Source organism: Megalops cyprinoides, chromosome 18 (assembly GCF_013368585.1).
Source record: "Megalops cyprinoides isolate fMegCyp1 chromosome 18, fMegCyp1.pri, whole genome shotgun sequence".
In the NCBI taxonomy this organism is placed as follows: Eukaryota; Metazoa; Chordata; class Actinopteri; order Elopiformes; family Megalopidae; genus Megalops; species Megalops cyprinoides.
In genome coordinates this window covers 4,239,317-4,257,001 of record NC_050600.1, presented here as the reverse complement: position 1 = coordinate 4,257,001, position 17,685 = coordinate 4,239,317, and the positions used below count along the sequence as shown (strand labels likewise).

General features: G+C 42.2%; 1 protein-coding gene across 1 annotated transcript; it reads right to left on the bottom strand.

Moving 5' to 3' along the window:
• Positions 1 to 1,586: 1,586 nt before the first annotated feature.
• Positions 1,587 to 16,549, bottom strand: LOC118793549 (butyrophilin subfamily 1 member A1-like). The gene is made up of 11 exons (XM_036551773.1): positions 16,406 to 16,549; positions 14,915 to 14,989; positions 14,335 to 14,685; positions 13,808 to 14,089; positions 12,557 to 12,673; positions 11,660 to 11,680; positions 11,434 to 11,451; positions 10,097 to 10,123; positions 9,946 to 9,972; positions 8,148 to 8,534; positions 1,587 to 1,747 (listed from the first exon to the last, which is right to left on the bottom strand). The coding sequence occupies exons 2-11, from the start codon at positions 14,985 to 14,987 to the stop codon at positions 1,587 to 1,589; spliced, it is 1,464 nt and encodes a 487-aa protein (XP_036407666.1). The 5' UTR covers positions 14,988 to 14,989; positions 16,406 to 16,549.
• Positions 16,550 to 17,685: the final 1,136 nt, after the last annotated feature.

Sequence of the window (17,685 nt, the reverse complement as noted above, 5' to 3'; positions counted from 1 at the left end):
CACAGAAAGTTGGATGTACAAAAGCACAGGCGCTTGCTGGCTAGCTGTCCACAGTTGGAAAAAGACTAACTGGAGTGTGTAAGCAACCCACACAGTTCACAGCCCTTGCAGACAAACTACAACCCACTAAGTGATCAGAATAAAAAGCTCAGCTTCTCTCACCAAACCGTGCTATACATGGTCTTTTACCCCATAACTCGTGATTTTGTCCACAAATAATTTTAATAAATAAACTCATCTTTAAGTCCCAAACATCTAGAAGGACTGAAATGACCTATTGCTACACCCTGGGACAGCAGTGTAGCATAGTGGTTAAGGGGTAGGATTCATAACCACAAGGTTGCCAGCTTGATTCCCCACAGGGGCACAGCTATATAAATGGATAACGTTATAAAAACCTGTAACTGATGCCTGTTGCTTTGGAAAAGAGCGTCTGGAGACCAATAAAGTAAAGTAATTTATGTCCTGACCTCTGAATTAAATGAATACTATGAGTATTCTTATGCTTATAGGTGGCTGTTTAGACGGCAATCTCCTAAATTTGATAATGTGCTGTATAGAGTGAGATCGTTATTGCAGGTATAGAAAGATAAAAAGGCAATTTCCCATTTATGCATGTGTCACAGCAGAAGCAGGGACATGTTTCAGTGTCTTAAGCTGGAGGCCTTTGGAAAGAGTTGCCAAGAAACCCTAAGGAGTACAGGTGATGGTAGCTATGATACACAATATGAGCTGGCCTCTGAATAGCTTGAATTCTCTGTTGATCCATCTATGGGGAAACATTAATTTAAGCAGATAACTATTTTTCCCCTTTTTTGTCAAATATATGCACAGCCCACAAGCTGCTAGCATTTGTATGAAACTCACTGAATGTACCCATCTACTGAGGCAGAGTGTGAGGAGGCGCACGTTGATGACATGGCCTGGCTTAGTGGACAGGTGTGAGCAATCATTTTCATGAGAGGACCACTCAGAATTTTGAGATACATGAAAGATGGTTGTCTACAGTTACATTAATCAAAATGTTGGAATGCATTGTACTGAGAAAAGCCATTTTATTATGAAAGTCAAAGCCGAGTGTGATACTGTTTTTGACATATTACAACATGTTCAGCTTTACAAATATCACCTTTAGGACAAATCAACCTGTGTCAAAATAAAAGTATGCATGAACAGATAGTGTGATAATTAAATGGTAATTAATCAGAATTGTTAGCCATATAACTGTAGTGCACAATGTTATTGGTAAAATACAGCATACACAGGAAGAGCCAGAGAAAGACACAGAAGCCTGGTATTCAATCAGGAAGCAACTGGCTGGCCTTTTGACTGTTTGTTACTGAATGGTATGAGACAGAAGGCTTCACAATCAGCCAAGAGAAAACAACTTTTCCAGAACTTTTATGTTTTTTAGTAGTAGTAGTAGTAACTAATCTCTCAGCTCATTCACATCCATTAGTTATCATTTGCATATATTTAATTATCATTTTGTACTTCCTGGTATATTAAAATAACAATGTCCACATTTTACTAAACCTCATACTTATAATATTTAACACAATAATATCATTTTATTTCACACACAATTATTCGTGTTTTTGACTGAGAGGTGAGATGATCAGTGAGGCTGAGTTTTTACCATAATAAAAACCAGGTTTGAATAATGGATAGAGTTTCTCAGTGAAGGTGTAGCCAGTGAAGGAGTAGACAAGAGTCCTGGCCTCCACATTGTAAAAGGTGACCTGACCCCTGTTACGGGTATGCCACATGACGTCAGGAAAAGGGTGCACGGGAGTAAGGTTTAGGGGTCACATGACGTCAGGGTCACGGGTGCACGAACTTGTGCACCTTGGGTAATTTAAATGTCTATGGCGGCAAGCACAGTCGGACGGAATTTGAGTGAGTACCAGCGTACTATATTGTGCGAATTTAGTGTTGTCTCACTTTGTGTTTAAGAGCCGCTTTATGTGTAAAGTTCGTAAGACGGTGGTGCATTTTTTGTCGAGTTTATTTTCTAGTTTTGTTTTGGTTGTTTTGGATAGGACGGTGGAGCCGGTCCGACGGTCTATTGCAGACTGGCCGGTCCCCACCGTTTTATTTCATTCTTTTGCGCACCGATCTCCAGATCTCCATACTTTTCTTTACTCCACATTACTTTCTTCCCTCTCTCTAAAACCACTCTTTCTAAAACTCCAGTGCACTGTTATCTCTCCAACCATCTGTTCTCCATTCTGTATAAATACTGTTCAACCCGTTCAACTACGAAGCACTCGCCGCTGCGTCTTCTGCCCGGCTGGACCAAACTCGGAAGAGTGAGTAGCCGGGATTGTTATATTATTATGTGCGGAGTATTTGTCCTGCCAACTGCCCTGTGACTGCCTGTAGTCACCTTTGGTAGGAGTCTGGCCGTAACATAATTTGGGGGCTCGTCCAGGATTTGTTCTGTTTCAGTCGCGTTTTGGTGCGACTCAATGTCGAGTGTGCGGCATTAATTTTGTATTGCGGGTTTTGATTGTTGACGGGTGCTGACATTGACAGTTGGGGCCGGATCTCAGTATTGTTGGGGTGTCGCCTGCATTTCTTTCTGAAATCTGTTACTTTTTTTTCTGTTTCGAAATTGTGCGTGCAGGAACGAAAATGGTTTTCGAACTTGGCGAGTTTGTTGCTAATCCGACAATCGAGGTGTTCGATAGTTGTTCAAAAGCGAACTTGTTCGAGATTGCGGAGTTTTATAAAATCAAAATAAACCGTGCTAAGACCAAAAAGGAAATCAAATCTAGCATTGCACAGGTGTTGGTGGAACGGGAGATATTACCGGCTGACGTTGTAAAATCTGAGGAACCTATAGCTATTGAGCAACTGAGATTACAGTTGGAGCTAAAAAAGGTTGCGTTAGCTGAAAAGGAAATTGAACTCCAGTTTAATGAAAAGAGGGAACAGAGGGAGAAAGAACTAGAGATACTCCGTTTGGAACAGGAGAAACTAAAACTGGAGCATGAGAAGGAGTTGCAAAGTAAGAAAATGGAGATGGAAATGACTTTGCGTATGCGAGAGCTGGAATTAGGCGTGAGAGCGCACGAATCCCCGTCCACTGGGTTTGATGTGAGTAGGCACGTCAGAATGGTTCCTCCTTTTGATGAAAAGGAGGTGGATAAATATTTTCAGCACTTTGAGAAGGTGGCTACCAGCTTGAAGTGGCCAAAGGATGTTTGGGCTCTATTGCTACAGTGTGTGCTTACTGGGAAAGCCCAGCGTGCATATTCTGCCTTACCTGCTGAGCAGAGCTTGAAATATGATGAGGTGAAAGCAGCCATTTTAAGAACATATCAGCTCGTGCCTGAAGCATATAGGCAGAAATTTAGAAACTATAGCAGACTGGAGGGCCAAACATTTGTGGAGTTTGCTAGGGAGAAAGAAACTCTCTTTGATAGATGGTGCGATTCTCAGGACATTCAGGCAGATTTTAAGAAACTCAGAGAAATGTTGTTAATGGAAGAATTTAAAAGATGCCTTCCTGAGGATCTTGCCACACATTTAAATGAGCAAAAGGTGCTGGAGGTGAGTCATGCTGCAGTTTTAGCTGATGAATATGTCCTTACTCACAAAGGGGGTTTTAGACAGTCCTCCCGAGAGTTAAAATTTGAGGCCAAAGGTGGACTTAAAAGTTCACCTAGCCAGGAGAGGCCTGTAACGGTCTCAAACGCCACTGACAAGAGACCAGCTGAGGCTGCGTCAGTAGCAGGAGAGAAGGGCTTGGGGACAAAGCAGAAGCTTGTCTGTTTTTACTGTAAGAAGAAAGGCCACAAAATGGCTGACTGCTGGATCCTTCAGAAAAAGAATCAGTCCTCAAAAGGGGTTGCTCTTATAAATTCCCAAGCACCTGTAGTTGAGACGGTGGTTTCGACAGAGCTAGCTTCCTTTAAGAAGAGTCGGGTTCTGGGGGAATATGAGCCTTTTCTTACAGAAGGTTTTGTCTCTTTGGCTGGTGGAGGGGAGGCTGTTTGGTGCCCAGTTAAAATATTAAGAGACACTGGTGCGGCCCAGTCTTTCATTTTAGAGGGGATTTTGCCCCTGGGTGAGCAGACCATGACAGGCACTAGTGTACTGGTCCAGGGTTTTGACATGTGTTTTGTGGAAGTTCCTTTGCATGTCATTGAGCTCAAATCAGAGTTGGTGTCCGGACGCGTTGAAGTTGGGGTACGTTCCAACCTTCCAGTACCAGGAGTGTCCTTCATTTTAGGAAATGATTTGGCTGGGGGTAAAGTTTTAGCAAACCCCAGGGTTTCAAGGGAACCAGTACATAGGGAAGTCCCTGAAAAAGTAGTGGAAAAATACCCTGAAATTTTTCCCACTTGTGCAGTAACGCGGGCAATGTCTAAGAGGTTTGGTGCCCCTACAGGTGATAAAAGAAATGGGTCTGTTCATGATTTGGATGATGTTGACCTTGGGGAAACATTTCTGGGTAGCATGGATGGACTTGCCCCAGTAGAATCACCCCCTCAGCTGGTTTGTCCCCAAGATGTGGATTGTGAGCAGAGTGAGAGTGGCTTCGCTTGGGCTACGGAGGGGTTGGGTACAAACTGTGTAGCGCGAGAGGAGTTAATTAGCCTGCAGAAGAGGGATGCAGATCTGGCACCCCTCTATGAAAAAGCCCTGACAGAAATGGAAGCTGAGAAGGTTCCTGTGTGTTATTTTTTGAGGGATGCGGTGTTGATGAGAAAATGGAGGCCACCAGATGTTCCAGTTTCTGAGGAGTGGAACATTGTGGAACAAGTTGTGGTTCCACTATTGTACCGCAAACAAATCCTGAGTCTAGCTCATGATGGTACAATGGCAGGTCACCTAGGGGTTACGAAGACGTATGATCGGGTTTTGAGGCACTTCTTTTGGCCTGGCTTGAAAAGAGATGTGGTGTCATACTGCCGATCTTGTCATATTTGTCAAGTTAGTGGCAAGCCAAATCAGAGGGTAGACGTAGCCCCTTTGCAGCCCATTCCTGCTTTTGAGGAACCCTTCAGCAGAGTTATTGTGGACTGTGTTGGTCCTTTGCCCAGAACTAGCAGTGGTAATCAGTATCTGCTCACCATAATGTGTGCGTCAACCAGGTTCCCTGAGGTTGTCCCCTTAAGAAAGATTACTGCTCAAGTGGTGGTGAAAGCCCTACTAAAATTTTTTTCTGTTTTTGGTCTTCCTAAGTCCATTCAGTCAGACCAGGGGTCCAATTTTATGTCTGGAATTTTTAAACAGGTGATGCAGCAACTTGGCATCCAACAAATTACTTCCAGTGCATATCACCCGGAGTCCCAAGGGGCTCTGGAACGGTTTCACCAGACCCTGAAGTCAATGCTAAGAACTTACTGCTGTGGGTTTGAGAAGGACTGGGATGAGGGCATTCCTTTCTTGATGTTTGCAGTAAGGGAGGTGGTACAGGAGTCCTTAGGTTTCAGCCCAGCGGAGTTGGTGTTTGGTCACACTGTGCGTGGGCCGTTGAAACTTCTTAAAGAGAAGTGGTTATCTGACGATACCCCTGCTAATTTGCTGGACTATGTAAGCAAATTTCGGTTTAGGCTTACTAAGGCCTGTGAGATGGCACGGTCAAACTTGGAGTTGACCCAAAAAAGAATGAAGACTTGGTATGACCGTAAGGCTCGGTTGAGAACTTTCAGTCCAGGGGATCAGGTGCTGGTTTTGCTTCCTGTTCAAGGCTCTCCCCTGCAGGCTCACTACCAAGGTCCGTACCGGGTTGAGAAAAGGATTGGGTCTGTTGATTACCTGATTGCCACTCCTGATAGGAGAAAGAAGAGTAGGCTGTGCCATGTAAACATGTTGAAAGCTTACTGTCAGAGAGCTGAGAATGAACAAGAAAAATGTCCTGCTGTAAAGACTGTCGCTATATCCTCTGTAGTGATGGATGGTGGCATGGAGGAGCAAGAGCCTGCCCCGGTGGTTCAGGGAGGACCGGAGGGTCGGTTACGAAATTCAGAATATTTAAGTGACTTGGACACACAATTAAGACATTTAGGACGACGAGAACGCGTGGAGTTAGCAAATTTGATTTGTTCATACCGCGTGCTGTTTTCTGATGTCCCCAGCAGAACCACACTTATGTTCCATGACATTGATGTTGAGGGTGCCGTTCCTAAAAAACAACATCCATATAGAGTGGGCCCAGAAAAAGGGAAAAATCTTAGGAACGAATTGTCTTATATGCTTGAACATGGTATTGTGGAACCCAGTCACAGTAGCTGGAGCTCTCCATGTTTGTTGGTTCCCAAGCCAGATGGAACTTATAGGTTCTGCACAGACTATCGGCAGGTGAATGCGGTGACCAAAGCAGATTGTTATCCTCTACCCAGGTTGGATGACTGCATTGACCAGGTTGGCCCGGCTAAATATGTTAGCAAATTGGATCTCCTTAAAGGCTACTGGCAAGTTCCCCTAACGGATAGGGCAAAGGAGATCTCTGCATTTGTCACCTATGAGGGGCTATACCAATATACAGTTATGGCCTTTGGGATGCGAAATGCCCCAGCAACATTCCAGCGACTGATAAATCAGGTTTTGTGTGGGCTGGAGGGGTGTTCTGCATACCTGGATGACGTTGTAGTGTGTAGTTCTACGTGGAAAGAACATGTTGAGCGAATGAAGGCTTTATTTGAGAGATTGGTGCAGGCCAATCTTACAGTGAACTTGGCGAAATGTGAATTTGGAAAGGCTACCGTCACCTATCTTGGTAAGGAGGTGGGCCAAGGTAAGGTCCGCCCAGTAAGAGCCAAGGTAGAGGCCATTGATCAGTTCCCTGTACCTAAAACCAGGAAAGAATTAATGAGATTCCTTGGCATGGTTGGGTATTATAGGGGTTTCTGCTGTAACTTTTCATCTGTGGTGGCCCCCTTGACAGATTTGCTGAGTGCCAAGGTCAGTTTTGTATGGACTCAGGGGTGCCAGGAGGCTTTTGAAAGGGTCAAGGCGATCCTGAGTAGCTCTCCTGTGCTCTCAGCACCTCGTTTTGAGAAGGCCTTTAAGCTCGCTGTAGATGCTAGTGATGCTGGTGCTGGTGCTGTCTTATTGCAAGAGGATGAGTTAGGAATTGACCATCCTGTTTGTTATTTTTCAAAAAAGTTTGACAAGCACCAGAGGAACTATTCCACTATTGAAAAGGAGACTCTTGCTCTGGTCAAAGCAATACAGCATTTTGAGGGGTATGTAGGTGCTACTGTGCATCCAGTGGTTGTTTTTACAGACCATAACCCTCTAGTGTTTTTACAACGCATGAAAAATAAAAATCAAAGGTTGATGCGTTGGAGTTTGTTCCTCCAGGATTATAACCTGGAGATTAGGCACATTCGGGGTAAGGACAATATTATTGCTGATACCCTGTCACGTTGCCACATGTAGACAAATTTTAGATATGACAATAAATAACTAAGCTTGAGTTTGGAAATTTGTTTTCTTATTTATTTATTGTCTTAAGGGGGGTGGTGTTACGGGTATGCCACATGACGTCAGGAAAAGGGTGCACGGGAGTAAGGTTTAGGGGTCACATGACGTCAGGGTCACGGGTGCACGAACTTGTGCACCTTGGGTAATTTAAATGTCTATGGCGGCAAGCACAGTCGGACGGAATTTGAGTGAGTACCAGCGTACTATATTGTGCGAATTTAGTGTTGTCTCACTTTGTGTTTAAGAGCCGCTTTATGTGTAAAGTTCGTAAGACGGTGGTGCATTTTTTGTCGAGTTTATTTTCTAGTTTTGTTTTGGTTGTTTTGGATAGGACGGTGGAGCCGGTCCGACGGTCTATTGCAGACTGGCCGGTCCCCACCGTTTTATTTCATTCTTTTGCGCACCGATCTCCAGATCTCCATACTTTTCTTTACTCCACATTACTTTCTTCCCTCTCTCTAAAACCACTCTTTCTAAAACTCCAGTGCACTGTTATCTCTCCAACCATCTGTTCTCCATTCTGTATAAATACTGTTCAACCCGTTCAACTACGAAGCACTCGCCGCTGCGTCTTCTGCCCGGCTGGACCAAACTCGGAAGAGTGAGTAGCCGGGATTGTTATATTATTATGTGCGGAGTATTTGTCCTGCCAACTGCCCTGTGACTGCCTGTAGTCACCTTTGGTAGGAGTCTGGCCGTAACACCCCCCTCATAATCCACATACACCCCCACTGTCCTGGGATTCTCTCTCAGAGGGAGGGAGACAGGGGGATCAGTCAGGGCCCAGTACTTATTCCCATACCTCAGTCCCACAGCCCAGTATCCATTCTCAGGGCTCACCATAATTGTCCCCTTCCTGTTGATGGACTCTTTGGCCACTCCTAAATCCCAATCAGTCTTCTCCCCAACCTGAACTTCATAGTAAAATCTGCGTGAGGAGAAACCCTCCTTTCCCAGGATATTTAGTTCAGGATTAAACCTCTTTGGGTTATCAGGGAGATCATGCCGTGTGTCTCCATGTCTCACTTGTTTCCCATCCTGAGACAGGATGAGACTGGGATGTGCTGTGTCAGGGTCCAGAGTCACATCCACTGTGGAGGAGAACAGAGGATTTAGGACAAAAAATCATTTATAATTGAGAAGCAAGTTCAGCCAGGATGGAGGGTAGCATTTTGTTATATGTACAGGAAAATTTGAAAAGTCTGGCGAATGCCTGACTATGGTGTCCATGAACAGTGTCTAGTAGGAATAAATTTCTTTGCGCACTATGCAAACTGGAGAAGATCCAAAAGGGCGTCTGTCACAGATGTGATGTGTGATTTCATCGTCCTCTCGAGGACCTTCATCCCACGTGATGTAAGTACTACAGGCCTGTGGTCATTTAGGGTGTAGGGGAGTCTCCTTTTTAGGGATAATCATAGAGGTCTTTCACTGCTGTGGGACTGTGCCCTGGTCTAGTGAAGACTGGAAGAACTGCAGAAGTGGTTCGCTGAGCTGGTCAGCACAGTATTTTAAGGTTCTGGCACTTATACCATCTGGACAGGCAGCTTTGTTTTAGGGGTAGATTTGAGGAACTTCAGTGCATTCATACACAGTTTGTAGAGAGAGTGGCAGAGGGTATGAGTCTCTGCATGAACTTCATGATCAGACTGTGTACAAAACACATGCAGTTCATTAAGCAGAGAGCTGTCACTGACCCCCTCTCTGTGCACCTGTCTCTGATAGGATGCTGCCTTACTGCTGTCATGTGTTTAATTCCTTGTCAGGTTGCCCTGTAGTTTCCCTGCTTAAATGAGTTTTCTAAATTGATTTTATATTGTTTTCATATCCCTGCTAGCCAGTTTCACAATTTTATTAACCTGACTTTTCTCTTTTTTCAGAACCAATATGAAAAATTATTTTCCTCAAATTAAGTATGTTTTAAGGTCTTCGCTCACACAGTACTGAGCAAATTCTGTGGGAAGATAGTGATGGTGGGGAGATAGTCTGGTAGGGATTATGCTGTCAACACCAAAGGTGACGTATGATGAAACAGTGTCAACTTGTGTTCACCCAGATCTGAGCATGATTCAATCTATCCTATTCACCTATCCTAGTCTGTGCAGTCTACTTGATTTAATTGATTATTTGAGTCTGATTTGATTCCCCTGGTATCACTGTGTTGCACCAGTTCATACTTATGTGATTGAAATGTTATGTATCTGTTATTTGTGTAAACACACATAGACTCCTCTGAGAACTTTTTCACTGTTTTGTTTGCCTTTGTCTATTTGAACTGATATGCCAAAACCACTGATACAGATAGCTGTCCTCTGCACTGCTAGGTTTGACTGCTGAAACCCAATGGTTTGGCAGGTTTGACTGCTGCCACACAATAATTTGAATGATTCTGACTCCTACAGTATTTGAGATTGTGAAGACCATAACCAGCTCACCAGACCCCGCTCCCCTCCAGGGGAAAAGCGTCACACAGAGCCCTCTGAGCTGGAAGGAAACACTCACCTGCATGTCTACGAATGCTCTCAAACTCTGCAAACAGACAAACAGAAGGTTATATTACATGCATGTGTCTTAGTGAGTGTTTGTTTTTATTTGTTTAAGGTAAATCATTTTATGCTGGCTCACAGACTTCTCCAGGGAAACAGACACTTACCTGCATATCCATGAACCCTTTCCAGCTCTGCAAATAGACAAACAGAAGATTAGATCACATGTGCATCTTTGTGAGTTACGGGGAAAACCTAAGGTAAAGTACTTTACACAGGAGTACAGTCCTATTACCCTAAGGTCCAGAGTCCAGTGCTCTAACCACTACTCCACACAGCTATTCTTTTACAGCTACTGATGTTCTCTGTAAAACCTTTCCTCAAAGTTAGTCTAAAATACTATTCATTCATTACTAACATTTATTCATGTCCACTCTTATTTACACCAAATGAGTTGGTGAATCCTTAAATATCGGAAAGTGCTTGATCCAGGTGGCTCCACAAGGCAAACTAAAGGCCTGTGACTGGTTTATTTTTTATTAGACCTTGGCTCTAATAACACTCATATTGTTCATAGTGTTTTGTGGAGACTCTCCATGCCAAAATTCTTCTGTACAGTTTTAAAAAAGTAAAAAAAAAAAAATTAAATAGAACCATGCTCACCTGGGTTTCTTCAAAACACTTTAGCTCCCAGTGTCCTTAATAAAATAGCAACCCTCACAGCTAGGAATTACTGATGCAGATTAATTTACTGTGTATCTAATATTTCTCATATCTAAGAACATTATTAAATGAAGACCTTCATTTACATTGTATGTGTTCTTTTTAAATTGAACTTTGTATTTAATTTTCTTTGCATCTTACTTTTTTCTGTACAATTCTGTATAATCCTGTGATCTGTTTGTATTTGCAAATTCTGTTTTAAATAACAACAACACAGAAATAATAGTTATAATAATAATAAACTGAGGACATGGTTGACAGACAAACAAATTCAGATTACACCAACAATCTTGGAAATAACTCATGCTTACCCTCGTTGCAGACACCTCATCTGTCAGTGACTAATAACGCATTAAAGCTTACTGCTCTATCCTATGAAATATGTGAAACATTCAATATCCCTAGTAGTAATTCCTGAAAAAGCACTTCCCGGTTTTCACCTCAGTCCAGAAGTTTCTGAAGAAGACAGCACTTAGTCTTATAAAGAACACGTGTCTCCTGTTTGTGTATAGTACAGAGGAGGGGTATTTAAATGCTGCCAATCCCCTGCTGTGTTGTCCTGTGTGCTGTGATGCTGTGTCGTGTGGAGATTCTGCAGCACTGATCATGTGTAATGGGTGAGTAATGTGCTGTGTGACTAACTACTGTGGTATTTTCAGAAAACTACAGTGACAACAGAGAAATTCACACACAAAGGTCTGTCAGCACAACAGACTGTAAGTTACACATTTCATACAAACATACAGACAGACAGACACACAAACACACACACACTACTTACCCAGTGGCGAAAGTAGACCTGCAGGTGTACAAATGCAGATTAAAATGACAACAGCTGATTATCATCACAAATCCTCGCTACAGGTGCTTTAAACTTTTCTTTAAACTGAAGACAACTTACTCCCACAATAATGTCAACTCATGCCTAATCTCCGCAGATAACGCATCCATCAATGACAAAAGATGAAAATATTATTAGTATTAGTATTAGTATTAATATTACTTACCCAGCAGTTTAGAAAGCTTATCTGTAGGTGTAGAAATGAAGATTAAAGTGAGAACAGCTGATTCTCCTCATAAACTCTCCCCTTGCAAACCTTCTGCAGCTGAGTCACAATGTGCTTTAACCTTTTCTATGGTTCTGTTGCATCCCTGATCAGCACTTACCGGTCACTCTGATATTTACAGGGCTTATTTCTGATGAAAAGAACATCAGCACCTGCTTCCCACAGAAAAACTACTGTCTAGTCAAACTGGATATTTTAAAAATATATTCATGCTTAACCTTCTCTGCAGAAACCTCAGCTGTCAGTGACAAAAAGGAGGAGGATACTCAAGTTAATTTTTTATTTCATATGAAAACAATATCTTTTGTTAATTAATAGAAAGACAACAGTGACAACAGAGAAATTCACACACAAAGGTCTATAAACATCACAAACTGCAGGTGCACAAATGCAGATTAAAGTGAGAACAGCTGATTCTCCTCCTAAACTCTCCCCCTACAGACCCCCTACAGGTGAATCACTGTGTACTTTACACTTTTCATTACAATGACAGCATGTTACACCCAGAATAAGATGAGAAACAATTTGTGCTTGCCCTTCTCTGCTGACAACTTATCTGTCAATGGCAAATAAGAAGACAATATTTAATTTTTTTTCTCCATGAAGAAAACATTCTGTTGCCAAGTATAAAAACATAATCATAAATCATTTCCTGTTTAATGGGCACTAAACCCAGTCTAGGCCCATACCCAACCTTATGTATGCTGGATACAATCTCCAGCATACAAAAGCACCACTGCAGAGCACCTATACAAACACTCATACAAATGATTATAATATGTTTAAAAACAGGACAATATTTCATAATCCTGTAACAGACATGGTTCAGTGTCTCACCTTTCTTTCTGTGCAGTTTCACATGGCGATAGATTAGAACAGCAAGTCCTATAATAGCAAGAGTGAAAAACACAGCGAAAGCCACCATCCAGGGATGGGCACGATGGAAGATCTCGGCTGAAACAGACAGGGAGTCATATTGATATTGTTCATTCATTCATTCAGTTATTCATTTATTTATCATACTTTCATTCAGTCTCCATCTAAAGGCTCTTTCCCCAAGACTATGGAGGTCAAATGTTTCCCAGCATTCATAGAGGCGCAGACATTTAAGCAGTTCAATAAAGTTACAGACAGCGCATAGATGACAGTCCATGAGCACACATTCATGTTACAGATTCACGACGACAAGAAATTCCAGGACAACTGAGATGAGGGCATTGATTAATGGTAAGATACAGCCCTAAATGAATGGGAAGCAGAAGAAACTTGAATTCTGCCCCGGAGGAGACCTGCAGGTAGGAGGAGAGGAAAATGAGATGGTTGTGCAGATATGGGATGTGGGAGGAGGCGGGATATGGGAACAGTTGATGTAATGGGAAGGAGAGGTTAGTAAGTACTTTTGCATCATTTGCTGGTTTGTATTGGTTTGGGGAGGGTAGGCTTGGATATAGGAATTACCTGTGCTCCTGACCTTCATTTATGAGACCTGTCATTAAGAGTACCTCTCAAAGATATTGCTTTTGAACAGATCCACTAACTTGTACATAATAGAGATGCAGGATTGTGATTTTCTACATTCACTAACAGCCCATCCTGATGAAACACAGATCAGGTTATCTACAGAGCTCCTGGTCTGGTGTGACGCTTCTAAAGCTGAACCCGCATCACCTTCATGAACATGGAAGGTGCATGCAAACCGTAAACAAAACAGGAATCAAACCTGTGACCCTGGAGCTATGAGAAAATAGCAACAATCACCTCTCTGTCATTACCCATCCAGAAATGAAATATATTGTAATTTACAGTGAAATATGTTCTTTGCCCTAAGACAAATCAGAAATACATTGCAATATACCAAAATGAAAATAATTAATATATTTACATATTTATTGAGCTAAAAAATATATTGCCTAAATATATTACCAATGTATATAATGTTGTATGGGTATGTAAAAGCATTCTGTAAGTGTGTGATTATTTACACTGCATGGACATTTTTTAAAAGTGTGGAATTATGTTTACACTTTGCACATACATCTTCCATAAGTGTGGGACTATTTAAAGTTGTCGGTACATAATGTTACTCACCATGGATGTGAAACTCTGCCTCCTTCTCCTGTCTGAGGTACTGCTGTAGAACTCGACAGGTGAATCTGTTAGTGTCTCCCTCCTGTACAATGACACTTCGTCTCACAGTGAAGAGGTCCGTACTGTCTCTGAGTGTCTCTGTAGGTCCAGCAGGGAGACTGTGTCCCTCACTGTCCAGCCAGATGAGTTCAGGCTCAGGATGCCAGCCTTTAGATTCACACAGCAGGCCGATCCCCCCTTCTCTGTATCCCTCCATGGAGATCACTGGCTCAGTTCCTACAGCTGCACAGATCACACATTTATCATCAATTATCATTTAATCATCTTTGTTTTAAAGCTTTTGTAAAATACAGGTATCGTGAGATATGATTTATAATACATATAATAATTTATATGATTAATAATGAATAGATTTTAACATTTTGAATTCAATTTCATGATTTATGTTGTTAAAAAGATCACAGATCTTTAACTAGAATAGGTGGAAAATCCAGATATAGTGAGATTAAAAATAAACTCTTACTGACCTCTTACTCTCACTGAAAAGACAGCATTGTTGTACCACACCGGAGACTGAATGAAACAGTTATACTGTCCATCATCAGAGCGTTGTACTCCTGTAAGCCTTAGTGAGGCATTGCCTTTCTTCAGCTCTTCTGGGAACAGTGCTGTCCTTCCTCTGTAAGACGGGATCTGTTTCTCATTTCTATTCTCTCTGTCCTCGTAAAGATGCACCTGTGCATCTGCAGAGTCAGGTCTGAACCACTCCACCCTCATGTCCTCAGCGCTGACGCTGGGTTTGAGGTAACAGGGCAGAACAACATCTTCACCAGCATCAGCAACAACAGGATCAGCAGGAACAAGAATCTCGAACATCTCTGGAGAGAACAACAGCACAGACTGAGACTGCAGATGGAACAACATCACAGACTGAGACTGCAGCTGGAACAACAGCACAGACTGAGACTGCAGCTGGAACAACAGCACAGACTGAGACTTGTGATTCTTCAAGATTCACACAGTGTGTGACACAGTGTCAGCTGTGTGAAACACACATTAGATGTCAGAGATGCAGTCAGTGAGAGTGCAGGTGAAGATGTGCTGTACCTGGTCTGGAGACAGAGGTCTGCTGGAGGAGCAGGAGAATTAAGCACGGATACTCTGACCGATCACACTTCATCTCTGGAAGATAAAAATACATGTACGTCTACACTGTAGCGAAGGTGACATTTGTAATATATTTTTCTGAGATTCAGCATTTCTCTATCTGCACCCCTTTAGAGAGATGGTGGGATTCCCCCTCCATATTCTGTGTGCTCAGACAAAGGGTTATACAGCTAGGACCCTCCTTTATACAGCTTTCTCAGGTGTGAAACCTGGTGACTGGTTTACATCTGATCCATGCTCCCCTTATCTCCCACCCTATAACCCTACGCACCCACTCGACAACTTCACTCTGCTACATCTGGACGCCTTGCTCTGCCCACCATGAGAAGTAAAGGCCCACGCTCCTCACGACGTCGCTTCTCCGTCATCGCCCCCCAATGGTGGAATGAACTCCCCACCCCCCTAAGAACATCCCCTTCAATCCAACCCTTCAGACGTGAACTGAAGACACACCTCTTCAGACTCTACCCAGACTGACACCCTTGCCACTTCGACCTTGTAGATCTAAGATTCTTGGCTTGTACTTGTAGCATGTTTTGCCTAGGTAATAAAGTGGTGCTTTACTGTCCCAGTCATTGTATTCGATATATGTACCCTTAGATCTGATTAGTTCTGTCTCGCTACGCTGACCTTGTGCTCAGCTTCAGCACTATCTGCATTGTATGGCCTGTACACATCTTGCCCTTGCGCCTGCACCTGTTTGCCCACTATATGCACTTTTGTATGTCGCTTCGGATAAAAGCGTCTGCTAAATGAATAAATGTAAATGTAAATGTATATACATCATCTCTAGGAAAGATATCGCAAAACCCATAAAATATTCACATAAATCCATCCATGTTTTTTTTTTTTTCGAAAAAAAAAAAAAAAACAACAAAAAAAACCTGAATATCAAGAGCCACATACTGATACAGGGAACAGGATGTCTTAGATAGTTAGATTAGGAAGCAAAAAAAAAAAAAACAAAACAGATACCTGACTCTGTGGGTTATGGCTGCAGATTTTTCCAAAGATAAAATGTCCAGGCAGGAAGTGTAGTCATAGCATGTTGAACTCCCTGATCAAATGACACAGCTGGGACTGAACCCAGAGTGCATATCTCTCAACTTGAGCTCAAAGCAACTGTTTTAACCCCTGAGCTATTCAGGAGCCCAGAATGTCCTTATTTGACCATGAGGAAGATCACAGTAGCATTTCTGACAGTCCTTCATGGAGAAATATTCTTACCAAGAGTAAAAAAGCTCAACAATATGCTTTGGATATAAAATTTGTCCTCAGCAGTTTAGTATTTTATAATATTCTATAACTAAATCTCAATGATCTGTTCATTATCTCTTCGTCTGGCCATCTTGTCAGTTAAGAGACATTTGAAAGAAAGGCCTGTGTTAGAAACCTGTGGAACGCTTCAGCCCACAGATCACTCTCACTTACCTGCTGTCTGCCTTCACTCCGAGGGCATCGAATCCAGACACTATGGAATCTATACACTCTCTTCACACGCACAGAGATATATTTCACTTTTCAGAGAAATTAATTGCTCTGAATAAAACACCCCGCAATGTTCCCTCATCGAGTTTGCCCTTCACAAAAGAACAGTTTTACTTTCTCTTTGTGACAGGTATGACCTGGTAGTTGGGGGCGGGGCTATTCCCTCAAAGGTAACAGGTAAGAACGAGAGTCTTGTGAGAGTCATCGTTTGTTCCCGTTTTCCTTTTGCTGGCGTGTTGGATGAACTCAGATTGACGGTATTTAAGATATTTTTCCTTTTTTTGTGTATTTTGCATAATGGTCAGAGCAGATTCCTAATTTAATATCTGGTATTGTAACAGTTGTTATGACCTTGGCACTGATGCCTATGATTTAATTCACGGCATTTGGCATTCCGCCCGGGATAAAACAACTTCATTTATTGAGGGGTTTTAACGCTCAGTTACATGATTTGGGTATTTATTGTAAGTTTCTGTTATAGGTAGAATCTTACTGAAAGAGCATATTTTGTCTTCAGAAAAAAAGGAATTTGAAACCACTTCATACGAACTCTAGTCAGTATTATATTACAGCGCATTTTAGGTATTTAACGCTATGTATATTAGCAGTGTGTCCGTTGGCAGCGTATCCTGCAGCGCAAACAATAATAGTCCATATCGTGCCTGGACAAACAACACTCAAGTTTGCCCTTCACAAAGGAACAGTTTTACTTTCTCTTCCTCACAATTTGTGATTACATGAAACATTATTCAAAGTAAATCATTAACCAGAGGAGATTTGCAAGCCTCTGTGCATGAGTGAAAGAACTGTAGGTCCTTGGAGACAGTCCAGGTGTCCAGCCCAGACAGGCAGAATACATGATCTGGACAGTCAAAATCACATACAGCTAGAATTGCTTGTGTGTGTGTGTCTATCGAAAGGATTAATAGACGATTCAGAAGAAACCTAGTGAGACATATTATAATTCACTGAATGTACATATTGTGCCTAGCAAGTCTGTTTCCCAGTACCATAACATAAGGTGTGGTGAGCTGCAACGCAAGACAACAAGCAATAAAACAAGGGCCATTAACTCAATGTCAAAGTGCACAGACTATCCTAACAACAGAGGTTTATTAACCTTTATTTATTCAGGTGAATCCCACTGAGATAGAGATCTCATTTTCAAGAGAGACCTGATGTACATAAAATAAAAATAAAAACAAAATAAAAACATTTGCGGA

Coding starts and splice junctions, on each gene's coding strand:
- LOC118793549 (XM_036551773.1), bottom strand. CDS start 14,987: ATGAAGTGTGATCGGTCAGAGTATCCGTGCTTAATTCTCCTGCTCCTC. Junction 14,686..14,914: donor GACCTCTGTCTCCAGACCAG/GTACAGCACATC, acceptor TGTTCTCTCCAG/AGATGTTCGAGATTCTTGTT. Junction 12,674..13,807: donor GGCAGAGTTTCACATCCATG/GTGAGTAACATT, acceptor TGTCTGTTTCAG/CCGAGATCTTCCATCGTGCC.